Source organism: Tasmannia lanceolata, unplaced genomic scaffold (assembly GCF_043159265.1).
Source record: "Tasmannia lanceolata isolate RefF3 unplaced genomic scaffold, GAP_Taslan_0.1 ptg000002l, whole genome shotgun sequence".
NCBI lineage: Eukaryota > Viridiplantae > Streptophyta > Magnoliopsida > Canellales > Winteraceae > Tasmannia > Tasmannia lanceolata.
The window spans coordinates 50,258,511-50,277,292 of record NW_027518679.1 but is presented as its reverse complement, the minus strand read 5'-3'; the positions used below and the strand labels follow the sequence as shown (position 1 = coordinate 50,277,292).

General features: G+C 39.0%; 2 protein-coding genes across 4 annotated transcripts in view; one reads left to right on the top strand and one right to left on the bottom strand.

Moving 5' to 3' along the window:
• The first annotated feature begins 454 nt into the window (after nt 1-454).
• Nucleotides 455-10,513, top strand: LOC143877155 (protein BUD31 homolog 1-like). 3 transcript variants are annotated; one of them, XM_077379045.1, is made up of 4 exons: nt 455-554; nt 9,456-9,585; nt 9,692-9,879; nt 10,095-10,513. In XM_077379045.1, the coding sequence occupies exons 2-4, from the start codon at nt 9,492-9,494 to the stop codon at nt 10,248-10,250; spliced, it is 438 nt and encodes a 145-aa protein (XP_077235160.1). In that variant the 5' UTR covers nt 455-554; nt 9,456-9,491; the 3' UTR covers nt 10,251-10,513. The 3 variants fall into 3 exon arrangements, with proteins under 3 accessions (XP_077235160.1, XP_077235152.1, XP_077235144.1); XM_077379037.1 differs by having other exon boundaries at nt 455-588; nt 9,440-9,585; XM_077379029.1 differs by having other exon boundaries at nt 464-588.
• Nucleotides 10,514-11,391: 878 nt separating this feature from the next.
• The window catches only part of LOC143877147 (WD-40 repeat family protein / beige-like protein), an 81,217-nt gene continuing 73,826 nt past the window's right edge, over nt 11,392-18,782 (bottom strand). Inside the window, exons 24-32 of the mRNA XM_077379018.1 lie at nt 17,241-17,390; nt 16,930-17,014; nt 16,538-16,658; nt 16,285-16,381; nt 16,077-16,190; nt 14,101-14,470; nt 12,659-13,464; nt 12,445-12,567; nt 11,392-11,879 (exon numbers count right to left, since the gene is read on the bottom strand). Coding sequence (XP_077235133.1) covers nt 11,805-11,879; nt 12,445-12,567; nt 12,659-13,464; nt 14,101-14,470; nt 16,077-16,190; nt 16,285-16,381; nt 16,538-16,658; nt 16,930-17,014; nt 17,241-17,390 — 1,941 coding nt within the window. The 3' untranslated portion in view covers nt 11,392-11,804. The remainder of the gene's footprint in view (nt 11,880-12,444; nt 12,568-12,658; nt 13,465-14,100; nt 14,471-16,076; nt 16,191-16,284; nt 16,382-16,537; nt 16,659-16,929; nt 17,015-17,240; nt 17,391-18,782) is intronic.

The window sequence follows — 18,782 nt, the reverse complement described above, 5'->3', positions numbered from 1 at the left end:
TAGTTCCCAAAATGCTCTCAGAAGCTAATTAAAAGGAAAAGACAAGCTAAGTTTATGTTTGGGGGAATCTTGTAGCTAATCCACAGAGTTTCTAGTAGTTTTCCTAAAAAAAAAACACTTAAAAATATACAAAAAAATGGCATTGATTAACGGGGCGGGGCGGGGACAACTCCATCCCCTTCCCCTTCCCCCCTCCCCGCACCGGGGAATTTTTAAAATCCCCTTCCCCTCTCAAATCGGGGAATCCCCACCCCAAACGAGGCGGGGCGGGGCGGATCTCCGTTTTTTCGGGTGAAATTGCCAGCCCTACTTATAAGTAGTGAGCATTATTTTTTGTCATTTTCACATTCGAAGGGCAGTTTTGTCTTTTTCTCAGACATGACGGCAGAGGAACTTTAGAATTTGAAAAACTTAAGGTGGTCTTTTACAAATATACATAAAACTGATGCGGTCTTTTGCAAATGCCTTAAACAAGAGAGCACTATAAAAGTGAGTTCTCCTGTTCTGAAGAAGATAAAGAAGAAGAAAAAAACCCACCAACACGAAACCCTCAGGTAGTGAGACTGTTCAAACTCCCTCTTCTTCACGGTAAAAACCCCTTTCCAAATCTTCTCATTATTGTCTTTTTGTTGATTTCTTAGGTGTTATATAAACTGATTTAACCCAAGAACCCATTAACTATTTTTGTTTTTTGTGTTACCCATTATGAAAGGAAATTATATTAAATTATTTGATTGTTTTGCTATAGGTTATTATCAATGATTGAAATTGAAGGTGTTTATTAGTACAAGATCTTGATTTTTTTTTCCTTGTTCTAACTTAAAATGTAATCTAGAGTTTTCCATTTAATTGTCAATTAGTGGTATTGTTAATGATTGAAATTGAAGGTGTTTATTAGTACAAGACCATGAAAAAATGTTTGCCTTGTTCGAGCTTTCTCTAATGGCGCAACCCAAGAACGTGTGAATTACATGTATAGATCATAGATGTATAAACATTGAAGAAAATGTAAAATCGTTAGGATATATTAGAAGGGGAAAGTACAAGTGAGGCCAACATCTTCTATGATCTAAACAGTTAATCCACTCAGATTATAAACCATGTCCCAAAATCTCTCCACTAGGACTATCCTGACCATCCAATTTATTTATACTTTTCTAATTTTTTTTATGATCCATTTAAAGGTCAAAATTTTTAGGGCTAGGGTTGTTTAGTATGTGGCATTATTGGGTCACGGTCTCACGCACCGTGCACATTGCTTAAGGCATCCCATTTATTATCAAGAACATGATGTTTTATTTTTGGTCAGCCAACACCGTCTCTGTTCCCCTCCACAATGGCTTTTGAGGCGTTTAAGTTCTTGGTAACCTTTCTCCTTTCTATTTTCATTCATTTGTTCTTCTAGCCTTTTCTTGGCACAAATACCTTCAACATTACATCATAATTTCTGCAAGCCGTCACATAAAGGTTTGCAGATATGATTCTTCTTTCTGCAATAGTTTTATCTTGTAATGTTGATGCTCTTCAACCGAAGATTGGAAAATCGAAACTCAGAAAACCTCAGAATTTGCAGTTTAGGGTGTATTTATTTTAGCCGGTAATATGGGTTTGATGAACCCTTTTGGAACAACCAACAGAGAATATTTCTCTTGCAATTGATTATCCATGTTCCAATTTTATCCTCATGCATGATTTAATTTAGGTTTTTGGTCTATGCAACATAGATGACTCGTGTTCAACTATCTCATGAGACCAATGCCATATCTAATAGGCTAATACATATTGGTGTGGGCCACCCCTCATACACAATGTACATGAGCATCAATGCTGCCCTTGTGGGGTGTAGGTGTTCGCTTCTTGTCCTTTAATACGATGAAAGATGAGTTTTAAATTGTAAAAGATCATCTGCACAAGAAACTTGCTCAATGTTGTCTTTGGGAGAAATTATGTGGAAATAAAACAATATCTATTATAGTGATCTTAATAGTAACCGTTTTTATATGGAATTAGACACCTTTTTCTTTTGAATGACGATGATTTATTAGGAATAGGGCTTAGCCGAACGACCGAGGTGGTAAGATACAAGCCAAACAAAAGGAAAAAAAAATAAAGGAGTAGAAAATTAGGGATAAAGGAGGAAGAAATTCAAAAAGCTCCATTTCAAGCCTAGTGCTACTAAATCGAGCTAAGGGGTCGGCTTTGCTATTTGAATACCTCTACACATTCTGGAAAGTAACTGAGTGGCCTTCGACTCAACCTAGAACTTCTTCAATCGTATCATCACATCTCTACGGATATGTCACACCCTTACTCATCCACTGTATCACATTAAGTGAATCTCCTTCAACTATAAGGCAATCTAAATCGCTACCCGCGATTAATCGAACCCATTCCAATAAGGAATTAGACAATACATCTACATTATCTATTTAAGTTTCCATTATGTAACCTGTTATGACCTATTATTATATAAGGATATTAGGATGGATACACCTCAATTATGTGAAATAGGCAATAGGCCATCTCGTCCTAAAATTGATATACTGCCAATCATGGAATCAAACTTTGGTTTCGGTCCTAACTTCAATTCCCATGGAAGTGGAAGTTACGTTATGAAAGTTTATGAGGTCCATGGAAACATGTGAAGAGGTTCATTAAGGAATGGAAGACAAGAAATATGGCTGCAGAGAGGAACAAAAAGCAATGAGTGATGAATGCTCTGCGGGATATGGAATTGATTGAGGAAGAGAAGGTCTCACAAGTGAGGACATTGAAAGAAATTTGTCATTGAAGCTGGAATATGAAGAAATGTTGACATTCGAGGATATAAATTGGAAGCTAAAGATCTAAAGAGCTTTGGCTCAAAGAAGAGGGTATGAGTCCAATTCTTCCATAAGATTACCAACACCTGAAGGAGAGTGAACAACATAGAGATTTTGAAAGTGCAAGAGAGAACAATTGAGGACTAAAGGGAGATCGAAGAGGAAGTGGTTACATTTTATAGGCAACTTCAAAAGGCTTATGTTTAGATCTTAAAGATATCACTTTCAATAGGCTTGTGCCTAGCTCTGCTACTTGGGTTGAGCGGGCTTTTGAGGAAGAGGTAAAGAATGCAATCTTAGCCATGGGAGAAGGCACCGTTCCCTGATGGTTTTACGATAGCATTTTAGCAAGATAGTTGAGGGTGGATTAAGGAAGATATTATGGAGGTGATAGTGAAGTTCTTTGTGTTGAGGCCGTATTAACACGATGCTACACCTTTGTTTCTTTTATCCCTAGGAAGGAGGGGGCAGAAGAGATAAAGGTCCTCATGCCCATTAGATTGGTGGGAAGTATGTATAAGATTATTGCAAAGACTAATAAAATTGAGGAGGGTGATGGGGGAAATGATATCTCCAACACAAGGGGCGTTTACGTATGGAAGGCAAATTATTGATGGAGTGCTAATTGCTAATGAATGTCTTGACTTATAGAAGTTAAAGGGAGAGAGACATTGTTTGCAAGATCGACATGGATAAAGCATATTACTATGTGGATTTGATCTTTTTGTTGTACATGTTGGACATGATGGGTTTTGGGGCTAGATGTGGAGGGTGAATCAAGGAGTGTATTTCAGATCCATCCTTCTAAATCATTATCAAGGAGCCAATGGAGAGAGTGGGGTTGTTGTTGGGGATCATGTGTAGTAAAGTTGATACCGTTCCTATGTCATATGTTGAACTCTCTTTGTGGGTGAGTATGCCAGCTAAGGATTTATGGTCTCTGATGTTGAGAGGATGGAGAAGAAGTTAGTAGGGTGGAAGATGAATTACTTATCTTTTGGGGGAAGAGTGGCATTCATGAAGGCGGTCCTCTCAAATCCGCCATACATTTATGGCCCTCTTTAAGATGCCAAAAGGCGTAGTTCATAAGGTGTAGAAGCTCCAAACGGACTTCTTGTGGGAAGGTAAGGAGGAAGGGAAAAATATTAAACATTAGGTGAACTGGAAGAAAGTGTGAGTTTTAGGGTTAGGGAACCCAATTGTTGGAAACTTGGCCTTGTTAGGGAAATGCTGTTGGAGGTTTGTAGAGGAGGCTTATTGGAGAAAGGTTATAGTTGTGAAATATGGGGAGGGATGGTGGGAATGTAGAGTGGTAGGTCAAAGTATTCTATTTACAAAAAGAATAATGAAAGAGCTTGCAAAAGTGAACTCAATTTTATTATTTTGATTGAGGAAAGGCTATAAACCGAGTGAAACTGGAAAAGATTCCATAATCAGTAATAAGATTACTCACGACTCAACTATTCAAATCTACTTCACCGTCGAGAAACGAAAGAAGACTTCCATCTCCAAGCTCCAAGCTTAGTCCTATTAGTTTAGAGTTTAGTAAGAGCGTAGCTCGCTTCTTTTTGGGTGTGAAGCAATGTCAACCCAAAATACCTAACAAGCATTAGCTCTCCCTGAAAAAGGTTCACGAGTCAATTTGTCAAGTTAAGAAGGAGGCCTTGTCAAGTATTAGGTTTCAGTTGGGAAAGGGGGAGAGTGTGAGGTTTTGGGTTGATCTTTGGTTAGGTGATGTCCTGTTATGCCATGCGTTAGCTTGTTGGAGGAGGTTTCTTCTTCGACATTAAATGAGGATAGCCGGGTTTGGACAGTCGAACCTCATGTGGATTTTTTTCATGAGATTTATTTTCTCTACTCTCTTAAGCAAAGGACAAGGTTTTAAATTTCCGTTTCTGTCCGTGGACAGAAACTTTTCAATTTCAGTTGAAAATTTTGATGGAAATCTTGTAAAATCACGGAAGCGTATGGAAATATAAGCAAATGATAGAATTTTAAGATGAAACTTTAGGAAATTCTATAACATGCACAAATGCACACTTAGAAATAATCACATGAGCAAGAAAACCATTTTTAATGTTTAACAACATCAAACACGTAGTGACATGCACTGTTGCACATGTCTGAGAGTTCATATACCGCATTTCACAAATAATTCATATAAATATTTACATACACAACATTTCACATGTAATTCATATGTAACACATACCAACATAGTATACAACTAATATGAGTTAGTATACCATTAAAAAAAAACCAACGTAGTATACAACTAATATGAGCTAGTATACATGAATATTGCACTTCTTGCTTGACAAGGCTTTTGCGTCTTGTCCTTCAATGCATTCATCTTTAATAGATGAAAGATAAGTTTTGAACTATAAAGGAATATCTTTGCAAGAAACTTGATCCATGTTTTTGTGAGCAGAGGTTCTATGTAGACAAGGATATGGAAACTTGGTTGATAAGCTATGTAGCATATTCTCCAATTGGCAAATGGAAACCACAAAACCTCTTCTCTGAAGTGACTGGTAAATGAGATTTGTACCAATTTGTCGGCATCATGGTTAATAATGGCAGGTCCTATCAACAAGATTCATGAGATATTGATCTTGGTCACTTTACTCAATTAAACTTTCATAGATTATTCCAAATGTAAAATGAAGGGAGACTGGATATGCACCGATTGTGGTTATCTTAACTTCAGATGGCGAAGCAAATGTAGGCAGTGTAAGGTTGGAAAAGGGAAAGGCAAATTCTGGCGAAAGTCTTCGGAGGAAAGACCCGATAAGGTTTGGCCGGATTCTGGGGACATTATATCTAGTCCCATCGGAGGGATTCCAACCCTAACTATTTCTGGAAAGGAGGTGGAGGATCGTAGCACCCTTCTCAAATCCTGCTTCGTTAGCAGGCCAAAAGGGGTTATTTGGAACCTATGGACATTTGGAACCGTGCTAAAGCTCATTGGAAAACTCCATCTCTCCCTAGACCGGGTCTCTTTGGTCCAAATATGATCTTATTCATGTTTACCAATGAAGCTATGGCTACCAAGGTCTTGGAGATGGAAGCCAAAGCTTGCGAAGTTTTCTTTCCTCCCTCTCTGCTTGGAGCCCGGTTATCAATCAAGAGGAGAAGGCAGTCTGGATCAACTTTACAGGGATCCCTCTTCATGTATGGGCGTTATCAATAATTGAAGCTTTAGGCCGGATTTTTGGAAAAGTATTAAGAGTCAATGTGGAAGGAATGAACCTTGCCTCAATGTTGGTCCTTCGCTCGAAATCGGATGACATTGAGCCTTTCGTTCATATTCGGGTCCAGGACATTTAATTTCGAAATTGGTGTAGGTCTTCGACCTCCTAAGCGATTGGATTCACTGAATAAGGCTTCTTCTTCCCTGGGTGATCCTTTGGATTCGGATCCTTTGTCTCATGACCATCGGCCTGTGGTGCCTGCCGTAAAGCAGAGCTTGGGCAAGGATGCAGACAATGTAAAGATAGTTGATAGTGGAGCAATCCGGCAAAAGGACTCGGAAGCTGCTTTAACTCAGTCGGGTCAACCGGGTGGCCCTGACCAGGGTGAATCCTTTGGGTTACCGTTGAAATTCAAATTTCAAAATCAATTGCCTAAACAAGGTGGTTTCACCAACTCTCTAGTCAAGGACAAGCCCAAGGGAAGCAGCATGGATACTACTATAGACATGAAAGGCCAGCAGAGGAGATGTCAAAGTCAGAATATTAAAAAACTCCGAAAAACAAAAACACACAAAATAATGGGAAGTTTTTTGAGCAATTTCTTGGGCCAAGACTTTCCATTCTCCCCTCCAAAATATGGGCTGATTCGGACGTGTCAAGCTTTGCATCACCTGATGGGTCATCAGGCTTGGAGAAAGGCCTTTTCCTCCCTCCAAATGTAACCTTTTGGATTATGATTATTATATGTAGAATTGTGTTGCATTCCAACTTATGCAATGCAGATTTCTAGGGAGGTGTATCAGTGGCAAAGAATAAGTCTTATCACCGCCGTATTACCCTCGGTTTTTGGTACAGGTGGTTCTTTATTTGTAGGGTGGTGATGGTTCTTTTTGTCGGCCTTATGTTTAGCCTTCTTAGGGAAGTAACCTAGTCTTGTAATCTTTTTCGAGATTTGGTTGTGGGCCCAAGGATACGGAGTTTTGGGTGGTTTATTTTATTAAATGACATAATGATAATGAAGACGAGTCTAACTGGTTTCTAGGTTATCTCGTTTTGGAAAATGGCCGCTTCTTCTTCTCCTTCGGAATCTCGAACTTTTAAGAGGTTACAGAGAGATTTTCCGGACTGTTCTGAGTGGTTTCAACATCGCCGGTGGGCCCGCAACTTGAAATACAATCGGGTAAAAGCCTCGGCGGAAGCTCCCACCATCCATGAACAAGTTAAAGGAATTATTAAAAGGCAATGGAAGAAATTTCAAGAGGACTATTGGATGATTGCCGAAGAATTTTTCCCGGTAACAGGTACTTACAATTTAAAGGATATATGTATACCAGTCTACAAACTTCCTTTCTTCCGAGGTTGTTTGGAGTACGCGAATAACCAGAGACGGTTAGAATGAGAGGCGAAGCAAACACTTTGCATTCGAAAGATATCCGAACTGATTAAATTCCGGATGTCTCCGGTAGAAGAGGTCCCCTATCAGCAGTTCGCCTAGATTATTTTTCTGAAGATATGGAATTGGAACTAGACATTGGGATTCTACTGGTGGAGCTGAGCGACTGTGCATGACAGTCTTGTTCTAGAGTTAGTTTGGATGTTTTGTTTAAAAAGGGGGTTCTTGATAGATTTTTGTGGGATCCGGAAATTAGTTTATGACTGGATGGAGAAAATGTAAAAAGAGCAAGGAAGTAGAACGGGATTATAGGGTAATAGTTTATTTGGATGGAATTCTTGGGAAACTTTAATTGTTTTTTGGGTAAAGGAAGTGGATGTTGGGAAGACATGGATGGTGGGTGAATTTGAATAGATGTCCGGGTGCTGCTTTCTTTATCCCTTGGACTGGTGACGGCATGTCGGTCCACACCACCTTAATATTTTGTAATGCAGGATGGGACTATTGGCCCCGATTGCTATCTTAATATTAATGAAATATGTCAATTTTCAAAAAAAAATATGGTATGGGTTTTTGTACATTTTCGTCTTTTCCATGGCACCACAAGTTTTCAGAGGCTCCTTAAACTGTTGGAGGGGCCCGTTCTTTAAGATGATGAGATGGCTATTGTTTTTTTTTTTTTTTTTTTGAATGGTAAGAAGATATCATTAAATAGAAACAAGAGAAAAGAAAATGAAGACCGAGGAGGCCTCAAAGCAATAGAAACATCTATAAGCTAAAAGAGGAAAAAGAAAAAAAACAACAAAACAAAAAAGAATACACAGCAAGATGGCTACTGATTATTATATGTTCATCTTTAGAGGACATTTTTTTCTGCATCATTCCTGGCATTTTGAAATGGTGACTGTATAATAGGTATCCACCTGATTGCTGTGGCATGGAAGTGTGATATTTAGATGCATGGGCTCAGCTGTTTGCATGTGACAATGGAACCCTCCAAACTGGATTGGGAATTGAACTTGCATTTCATAATAACATAATATATTTCCACCTGGTTGGTGTAGCATGGGAGTGGGATGTTTAGATGTGTGGACTCAGCTCTTTAGGTGGAAGGTAGAAGCAGTAGGAGCATTACATACTGAATTTCTTTCATGGTCACCCTGCCTAGTGTTGTGGGAGATTCTCAAGTTTTTGACATTTATATGTAGTTGATGAAAACAGGTTGCATCTAGGACTTATCTTCGGCCTTTGATGAGGTTTTTTAGTTTTTATTTGCTTGGTGTTTCCTGGTAATCTACATATTACAATATCCCTTATAGAAAAGCTACGGGGTATGAAGGTTGGTCTAGCAACTAAAGTGGCATTTCCATTCCTTGACGATGCCTTGGTAGGGAGGGGTATCAAGGAAAAAGCATCATAGGCATTTTTTTAATTACTTGCATGGTTGGAAGCTTTTTAAAATAATAATAATAATAATAAAAGATGGTTCTCATTAAACAATGAAGATATTACAAACAGGACCAGCCAAGTAATTAAAAAAATATGGTCCATTTGACCAGATGTGATTTAATTGATGATTTTCTATTTTGGGTGGCATTCTACACAATATTTGAGCTTGATTCTGCAAAGTTTCTGAGACTTTTTTTTAGTTGGGAGATGATATCCACTGTGCCTCTTTCTGATAATGTCACTCTTCATTTTACACTTTTCTAAAGTAGCTGTTAATATCTGTTACAATTCTCAAAGGGCTGTCAAATGCCAATCAGAGAGGTATTTAATAATTTACGACTGCCATTATCAGAACAAGGGAGTGTGCTTATAATTTTTGTTTTTTAATGCTATTTAGTGGAATTCATTTTTTAGCTTGGAATGTAGAGGGGGCTGTTTTGTCTTTAGATGATGTTGGGCATGCTGGTGATATCTAGATAAGTTGCCTGTGATATTCTTTTTACTAGGATTGAAATGAATATATAATGTGATGAATCTTGCTTCCAGTTTCTTTGCATTAAAAACAATATCTTACTTTCCAGTTTCTTTCTTCTCAAGGATTGATATCTGATAGAATCGACTACAAGTGGAAGAATGCCAAAGGTAAAGACAAACCGTGTCAAATATCCAAATGGATGGGAACTAATTGAACCTACTCTTCGGGAGCTAGAGGGAAAGATGAGAGAAGGTTGATCTCTTATGTGATGCAATTTATTTCTATATAATGAACTCTGTTTATAATTATATGCTGTACAATACCTGCTTGTTGACATGATTTCTATATGCATGGACAGCCGAAAATGATTCAAATGATGGCAAGAGAAAGTGCGAAGCATTATGGTCCATTTTTCGAATTGCCCACCAGAAGAGCCGTTACGTATATGACATTTACTACCGAAGAAAGGAAATATCCAACGAGCTTTATGAATTTTGCTTGGATCAAGGCTATGCCGATCGTAATCTGATTGCGAAATGGAAAAAGGTTCCTCTTGCCTATGTTTTGATGTCATTTTTGTAGTTTTACTACTACTATTACCATTTCTCTTTCCTTTAGTTTTCCTTATTTCGATGTTCTTGGACTTCTTACAAGTGATTTTTCACCCTTTATTACTGGTTTCAAATCTTTTTTTCCTGTTCTTGTTGGGTTGTGATGTGAATTTTTCATCTTTAATTTTGTGGGCTGCATTTGATTTTCAGCCTGGTTACGAACGCCTTTGCTGTTTGCGATGCATACAGCCACGGGATCACAACTTTGCAACTACATGTGTGTGCAGAGTCCCCAAACACCTGAGAGAAGAAAAGGTTATAGAGTGCGTCCATTGTGGTTGCAGGGGTTGTGCTAGTGGAGATTGATCTTCAAACTACTGAGAATTAGAATGTTTTGTTGTACTCTGGATCTCCATCTATGAGGTTATTCACCTGAGATTGAGTTCGTTTAAAGCCCCTAATACTTGGGAACTAAGTTTGTGTTAATTATTCTTGCAAGCTTGATTGATTTTATCAACTTATCATCTAGGCTCAACAACAGGGCAAGACTAATATCCTGTTTTCTATTATAATGGATTGTTTCTATAGGCTTGATGTTTTTTTAAAATAAATTTTATCGTGGTTTTTTCTGATTGGGCTGTTCTCGGAGACTCAATCTTGACACGGGCCAAAGCATACAGGTCGGAGTTGACAAGGGCCTTTTTGTTCAAAATTTGGTGGCTGACATGATTGCAGCGTGCTAGCATTTGAATTACGATCGCCTCCTATTCGAAGAAATGCCTGAATGGGAGATTGTTTCTTAGATTTTCATTCTGGTTGGGTATTTGTGATGTATGGTACTTGGGTTGTGTTGGATCTGTTCTTGAGGAGATGAAGATGAGACGTATTATTACTTGGAACTGGATCATAACTGGCTTCATTCGTTTTGCCTTTTTCCCTTGAAATGCAGCTATTGAACGATGACAGTAGTTACAAACCCAACAAGATAACCGTCTGACCGACCGGGGAAATTCGAGTCCAGAACAAAACTATGTGATCAAATCACACCTAGAATTACATGGGACGAACCGTAACCATTCTTTAGATAATGAAATTACAATTCGGCCTGAACCCCAATGTAATAAGCATAAGGCCACTATACGCATAAGGCCACTAACTGGCTTCCTTTTATCATTCAAAAACAAGAAAATGGATGCTGCACAAGGGCTTTCACGTTAGGTTCGGCCTGGTTTGACTATACGCATGATCAAGGGGTCTCAAAAAAAAAAAAAAAAAAACAGCTACATGACCATTTTTTCTGTTTTTTAAAAGAACCAGGTTATGGGTTTTAAAAGAACCAGGATATGGGTTTTCCATTCTCAATTACCTTGAGCATTGCCAAAACCCAGCGATTCAGGGTCTGGAAGATGAACACCAGACCAGTTAATTGTGATGAATCAAATTAATTGCCACTTCATAATTTATGTAGCATGGCTTTGTTGATGTAGATTTTGGATTCTGGAAAATATTCAGACAAGGGCTAAAACAGCCAACCCTGTAATGCCCAGCAGGGGATATAATAAAACTGTGAGGGAGAAATAGAGGGTACACCAGAGTTCAGAATTTCATATCAAACTATAAAATAAGATTTACAGAAAAAAACTATAAAGGATACAAAACCTTCAACTCTGATAAAAGGCAAAAAGAGTGGAAGAACCCACAAATGATAAACCGTATAGATAAAATCGACCCAAGCGCACGTGATGGGTACATATGTTACACAGAAAAACCCTCAGCTAAATACAGATTACGCATTTGGACCAAGTTCTAACCTCAACAATCATCGGATGGTTTCATGGTTGAGCCTAAGCCAGTCTTGTTTTTAGGGGGCATATTTTACACAATCCCCATCTCAGAACAGAAACACGACGGGTCGAGTCTTCATTTAATGAGGGGACTAAGTCCGTCGCCTTCCCAACCAAGCCTAAGCATTTGATCCACTACCTTCAAGCTCAACTGCAAGCCGGGCAAATGTGCAAATTCACAGTTAGTCTATGAAGAGAAATTCCACACGAGAAAGAGAACAATAATACTTTGATTAGGTTCAGAAAAAAAAGCAAAAAAAAATGAAAAATGGCAGGCTTTGTTTCTATTCTTAATAATTTGGCCAGCTAACAAAACATTAATCTGAAGTTGCAAAGAAGAGGAATGGTAAAACTGAAGAGCGACCTTGCAAAAAACCAGCTACAAGGGAGGCCCCATTGGACCATCTCACCAAAGTTCATTTAATATGGCACAGAAAAATATAAAAATAAAAGAATAATAAATGCACTCTGGTGAGATGATCCAATGGGGGCACCCTTGTAGCTGGTTTTTTGGGGCGCCCTTCAGTTTAGAATTCCTCTATGAAGCAATATGCATTTTTTTCTCATTTTGGTTCAAATCAATTAAAAATCAAGACTACTCTTGAAAATTTCCAGCACTGGAACCATAGAGTTTTTCTCTATATCAGCATGATTTAGTATTCTAATTGTAAGACCACCAAAAAGAAAAAGTAATTATCATCCAAAAGGAGACTTACAGCTGGATCAGTGAATACAATCAACTGTTTATCTGCCGTTGATACCAAAAGGTTCGTGTTATCCTTGTTCAGGGCCACAGCGGTAATGTCTTGCCCTTCTCCAAGTTTCAAGGTATGAAAAATCTGCAAGACAGGAATCTCACTCCTAAAATTGAAAAAAATATGCAAAGGATTAAATAAAACAACAATCATCCTCTGTTCTCAGCTGCCATACCTTCAGAGTATGCAAATCCAGGAAGCAAATTGAAGGGACTGGAACAGCCAATCTAATCACATTTTCCTCGTGACACACTGACAATAGATTTTCAGCCTCAGACTTGTCCGATTCCGATTCTCTGATATCACCGGCACCATCCATCTCTCTTGCCTTATCAAGAGAACAAGAACTCGTCCCAATCAGAGCACTTTCACCATCAACAGAAACCTCTATGCAACTAATTCTGCCTGAAAAAGGTGACAGAATTGCCGTTGCAATGGGAACCCCATTGACAGTGAAGGTGCTTAGCTTTCGCTTTGACTCATTCCAAGACATTATAACACCTTCGGATGAAAGGCAGACCCCATGTGCTTCCACATCAGCGAGTGTCCTTATCAACCGACCCCTCCGAACAGAATGAAGTAGAATGTTTGAAGAAAGAGAGCAGGAAACAATGATGTCTAGATCAGAATTTATGCAACAACATAATATTTCCCTGAGATGACCCCTTAAAACGTGGATAGGGCCTTCAATACGGCGCCTCCTGGTAGTGTATTCAATGCTGTTTGAGGTTCCACCTGTCTGAGGAACATTCGTAGAATTAGGTGTAGAATTAGAAGGACCTGAAATGTTTCTTGAGTGGGATGGGGATGCCCTATGAATTCTCCAGAGTATTAGTGTCGTATCTCGAGACCCTGTCACGAGATAGTTGCTGTCAGGTGAGAGAGCGAGGCAAGTGACTGGTGCACAATGCCCTAAGGCTGTTTCAATGGTCTTTGCTCCGTCGGAGGAGATCAACTTTACGCTGTTATCAGCATGGCCACCTGGTTAACATGTAGAAGATATGATCACATAACACAACAGAAAAAAAAATCAATTGTCCTTTTCTATGCATGCACTAATTTACATTGCATATGCAACACACCTCTCAAAATATGCCAAACTACTCATGATAGGAAGCAGCTTCTAAATCCAAGTCTAAATTAGACAGAATTGCATAAAATAAAATGATAGGTAAACAGTTGAAAACCTGGCTTTACACTATAAAAAGCTAATATTCTGTGGAAACTGATGTTGATATAGGGATATATAACAGAATATGTCCTGCTTTAATGCTCCAGCAGCCAAAAATATACTTAGTTGGATATTAAGATTGTCTTGTTTACATATTTTTGGGCCATTGGACATCCAACATAGGTCCTATAAGTTACACGGCCAGATCATAATAGTGGGCATGCCTTACTTTATTACAAATTTACAATAAGGTTGTTCCAAGCTCCAACTCTAGCATTCCTCCCAAACAAGAAACTAGAATCGTGCCAAGCGTATGAAAAAAAAAAAAAAAAAGGTCCATCCTGCCTATAGAAAGTTACCAAAGTAAATGGATTCTTTGAGCTTAGGAAATGACATTTCACTGTAGATTTAAGATGAAATCTAGTCTATGAACAATGACTACATACCAGTGATAAGTTCTTTGTCAAATGTGACGGCAACAACAGCTGAACTTCTGATTCCACTCGTTGCAAAAGCTAATGCACGAGGGAATTGCCAGTCTTCAAAACCAGATCCAGTCGGACCTTTGAACAAACGCATGAAAGCTCCACTGGTTGAACTCGCTATGGCTTTCCCATGCTGAAAAAGGAATGGTATTCCATGACCATCAGGTGTGTTTGGCTGCCACTTGTGCAATGCAACTTGTGCGGCCGGAGCATTTTCATCAACAACTATAACAGAGTCGGAAGACGCAAAAATAGCAGCGGCGGGCACATTGCATCGTTCTGGATTTGGAATCACGTAAGGTCTTATCTCACTAGGGTTACGAAAGATGGTCTGGTGGAACAATAAAAACAAGCAGAAATTTAAACACTGATAAGTTTTTCCAACATATTTAGTCCAATGTCAAATACTAAACATCACAAAAAATTCAGCACGCACAATCAAAATTTGAATGGTTCTCAATTTTGGATTAGGATATGAAATATCATTCAACTGGTATGTATGCAAAGCCTGGCCAAACCTAAAAGCAGAAACTTCTGATTTTGGGCCGTGAAACTTGTTTTCGAAAACAAGATACATTAATTCAAGTTTATAATAATGAAATGAAGGTTAAAAGAGATTTGCTAGGGACCATCGCAGAAGGCATTTCGCGGAACGGCTGTTGCATGAGGGCAGACACATAGGCTCAGATTTTGTCTTATTCATTTAGTTTATCTGAGTCTTATGCAACAGCCGTTCCGTGAAATGCCTTCTGCGGTGGTCCCTAGCAAATCCCTAAAAAAATGCAATTCATAAATTTCTTTAATAGAAAGTTTGCTGTATATGGATGAAATGGAGCTACAAAATTAATAAAGTTTATTGCGTGAGATATTGGAAGGCTGAACAATTAGATAATATTGGCTTCGAAAGTTTTTTTTTTTTTTTTTAAAGGTAGTGGCTTCGAAAGTTTGTCCTGTGAATGTTGTAAACAGTGTCCCATATGGGTCTAGAAAACTTTCCTAACTGAAACTGGGGCATGGATGTAGAAATTGATGACATAACATTTTGACAACTTGGGAACAGTTAAATTGAATCGTGGCTGGCCCGACCAAGGGCTCACATTAAAAACTACATACAAAAGAACTTCAAGATAGATTGCGGATTCACAACAGCACTCAAAATTTCCAAGAAGTCAGTTCAGAGGCATATTTTGAATTCCACGGTGGGTTATGCTGGCAGTGCCTAATAACATTTCTAAACAACTACCAATTGATGAGGTTCAAGCATTTTAAGGCATATATTCTTTGGCTCTTTCCAACTATGACAGAGTGTGTAGGGAAAAGAATCTATCCAGGGTTTCCTAATACGTCCTTGTCCTCAATGACTTTTTCTTGAATGGCTTCCTTGTCCTCAACATTTATTGGGCCAATTAAGAAAATTGGCATGAAAATTATAATCAGAGACCATCGAAGTTAACCGATTATGAAGGATTACGACATAACTCTTGCAAATAGAGGCATAAAAAACAGATATGGTTGGTCAACTCTTCATGGTTGTGACATAGGGGACACGAGGCGTCCTCGATCTCCAATTTGCTAGCTACCTAGTGCTATGATAGGGGGTAATAAAACGTTATATAGGCACTTCTACTCCCCCCTTTTTTTTTTTTCAAACTGCTATATAGGCACTTAATGCTCAGCTGCGACATCTCGTGCAGATGGGGGCATGAAAAACATATATAGCTGGTTGACTTGTCGTGGATGAGACATAGGGGACAAAAGGCCTCCTCGATCTCCAATTTGCTAGCTACCGAGTGCTATGATAGGAGGTATATGTGAACTATACAACATTATATAGGCACTAAATGTTGAAAAGTGCACTATGTGAAGAGTTGGACAAGGAAAAATACGCAGTCTTACCATATTTGATAAGAGGTATTCTAGTTGAAATCAAAATGTACCTGTAGGTGCAAAACATCTGCCAATGGCTTCTTCTTCAGGTGGGGGACAGTCAGTAGTTGGGAAGGGGTTTGTCCAAAGTAAGCAATTTGGTCTTGTGTAGCACGTTGTTGTACCTTTTTTACAAAATTTCAGGGGGTAAAATTTCAGTAATTGTTAATAGATCACCATATAACAACAAGAACAAGAACAAGAGGCAAGCAGCCTTACTGGATTAGAAATCTTATCAATATCAACGGCTCCTTCATATGTGATGTAAAAGAACACATTATTGGCCAATATAGCTTCCTTTCCTCTCTGCTTATGTCTGAAATTTGTAAATTTATCCATGTGAATATTGGGTAGCAAAGGTGCAAAATTAATCCAAAACAAGAGAGAAAAGATGGTACGGGACAAAGCATAAGACAAAAAGAAGTTGACTTATTGAACGCTAAGATGATTAGTCCAGATAAGATAGTCCTACCCAAATATGAGGTCAATCCATTCATGTAAATTTGCAGATACATGTTCACTCTCAAGGGCCTTCCGATGCTTATGAATGAAATCAACAGGGTTGTCAGCCCAAGGAGGGAGTTTTACAGAATCTGCAATGATGACTCACAGACATAATTTGTCAAACTCAGGATGTCAGTTTTAGGGACAATGTAGTAATTTATCGGTCGCAAGCATGGATTTAAATTTTGGTTTGGGTCCTTACTGAAACCGATTTTTTCTTCAAATTTCGGCCATTTCGGCCAAAATTTGTACAAATTCGGTCAAAATGACCTAATTTCGGCCGAAATCCGAAATTTGGTTGATTTCGGACCCAACCAAAATTTGAAACAATGGTCGCAGGTAATTAAAGAATGCACATACCAAGCTTTCCTCCTAGCTGTGTTGTACCAAAATCAATCGAGTTCTCATTTGTTAGAGTTTCAGGCAGGTAAAACATCTCTGGAACCTGAAGAAGAATCAAAGAAAGAAACATATAACATTAATGATGTCACAAATGGAACTGCAAATATCAGATGGTGAAAGAGGAAACCGACTGAAGTCTGAGTGCAGACCCGTGATCACATTGCGTAAGCCAACAAGGACTATAACGCTCTTTAGATTTAATCCCAACTTGCAATTTAGGTGTATATCAATGGTGGTGCTTATGTAGAAGTGACTAAGCAGATTCTTACCAACTCTTTTACATCACTCATGTCCTCAAGAACACTGTTCCAAGTCGCACCTATATCTGAAAACATCCGATCTGCATGATCAAACTTTCCACCTTGTAGTTGAATTGAAAGTGTAGTAAATGGTTCCAGCCTCACAAGATAATACAAAACCTGTAAATTAGTAGCTGTCAGATGAAAAATATATGAAAGCATAGTAATATATATACTGAAATTAATACGAGAGTATAAGAACCTTAACAAGCAACTGATACGAAGGAGGTGGACCAAGATTTTAACGTGGAACGAGTTGTTCCTTGTACCTTGGCCGGTTTTAGCTATCATAGCGGGACGTGTAGACATGCATAACAGCCTAGCGCATTGATTCGTGGTGCAGCCATTTACCTTGATCACCCAAATCAAAGGACTAGGCAGAGAGCCTCTAGTTGGCTATAGCTGTTGTTCAAGACCTTCGGTCCTATGATAGGTTCATGGCATACATCTATGCTGTGGATAGTCGGGTTACAAGACTTGGTGGATTTGTGCTTGGGATGGACATGCCTTGCATATGGATGGATTTGCATAGGGCTATAGGATCTTGTGTTTGGTCAGCTTGTGATGCATGTGGATTACGGGAAGTGGGCTTAAAGTAGTGCACGACAAGTGTAAGCCAGTAGCATGGGTGGGCTCGAGTGGCTTGCAGTTGTGAGCATATGAAAGCACACGAGGTGTCAGGTCAAGCATGTAGGGCCTTCAGGACCTTGCACTGAAGCATGCTAGCCTTAGCATACATACGGTATGCTGGGGCTACGTGGGTGTTTCGCCAAGGAAAAAATGAAGACCTAGATAGTTGGTATCAAAGCCTAATTGGTGGCTCTAATAGTAGGTATCAAAGCTTAATTGGAACCTCTGATAATTGGTACAGAGCATAAAGGATTTTCCCGCTGATAGTTAGTATCAGAGCGAGGCTTGCACCGTTGAGTGTTGGCATGAGCTACTACCAAAAGGGTTTCAAAGGTGGATTTGGCACCTTGGTGTAGAGGCTATTGATATCGAAGGTACCAAGTATAGTTGCAGAAATGGTTGTGGCTATGGTTGGTACATTTCAGGTGCGAAGGCACAAGAGAGCAGGAGCCTTATCAGCTTTGCGGAAAAGTTGAGTTGAATTGAATGGTGGCCAAGGTGTGGCAGCTTGAAATCTTAATTAAGAAAGTCAAATCAAAAGACTTTGACACATGAGAGGCTGGTGAGCCAAGACAAGATAAGGCCAATGGGCCAACTGGATGCAGAGCGATCAGTGTTGAAGGTGTCAATATTGAGCCGTGCGTGGGGCATGGGCTGTTCTTGTGTACGACAAGAAGGAGCTGAAATGCAGAAGTGTTAGTTTCCCTAATCTACCAGAAGCGCATTGACATGCATTCCTAGCGCTAATGTGTTCCATTAAAGGATTGCAATCCTTGCTAGAAGTGGCATGAGCGAAGTTGTTCCTATCAAAGATGCCAAGAGAGATTTTGGAATCAAAATCTTACATATCAAAATACTTTTCAAGTGTGAAGTTAGAAAGAA

Coding starts and splice junctions, on each gene's coding strand:
- LOC143877155 (XM_077379045.1), top strand. CDS start 9,492: ATGCCAAAGGTAAAGACAAACCGTGTCAAATATCCAAATGGATGGGAA. Junction 9,586..9,691: donor AGAGGGAAAGATGAGAGAAG/GTTGATCTCTTA, acceptor ATGCATGGACAG/CCGAAAATGATTCAAATGAT. Junction 9,880..10,094: donor TGATTGCGAAATGGAAAAAG/GTTCCTCTTGCC, acceptor TTTGATTTTCAG/CCTGGTTACGAACGCCTTTG.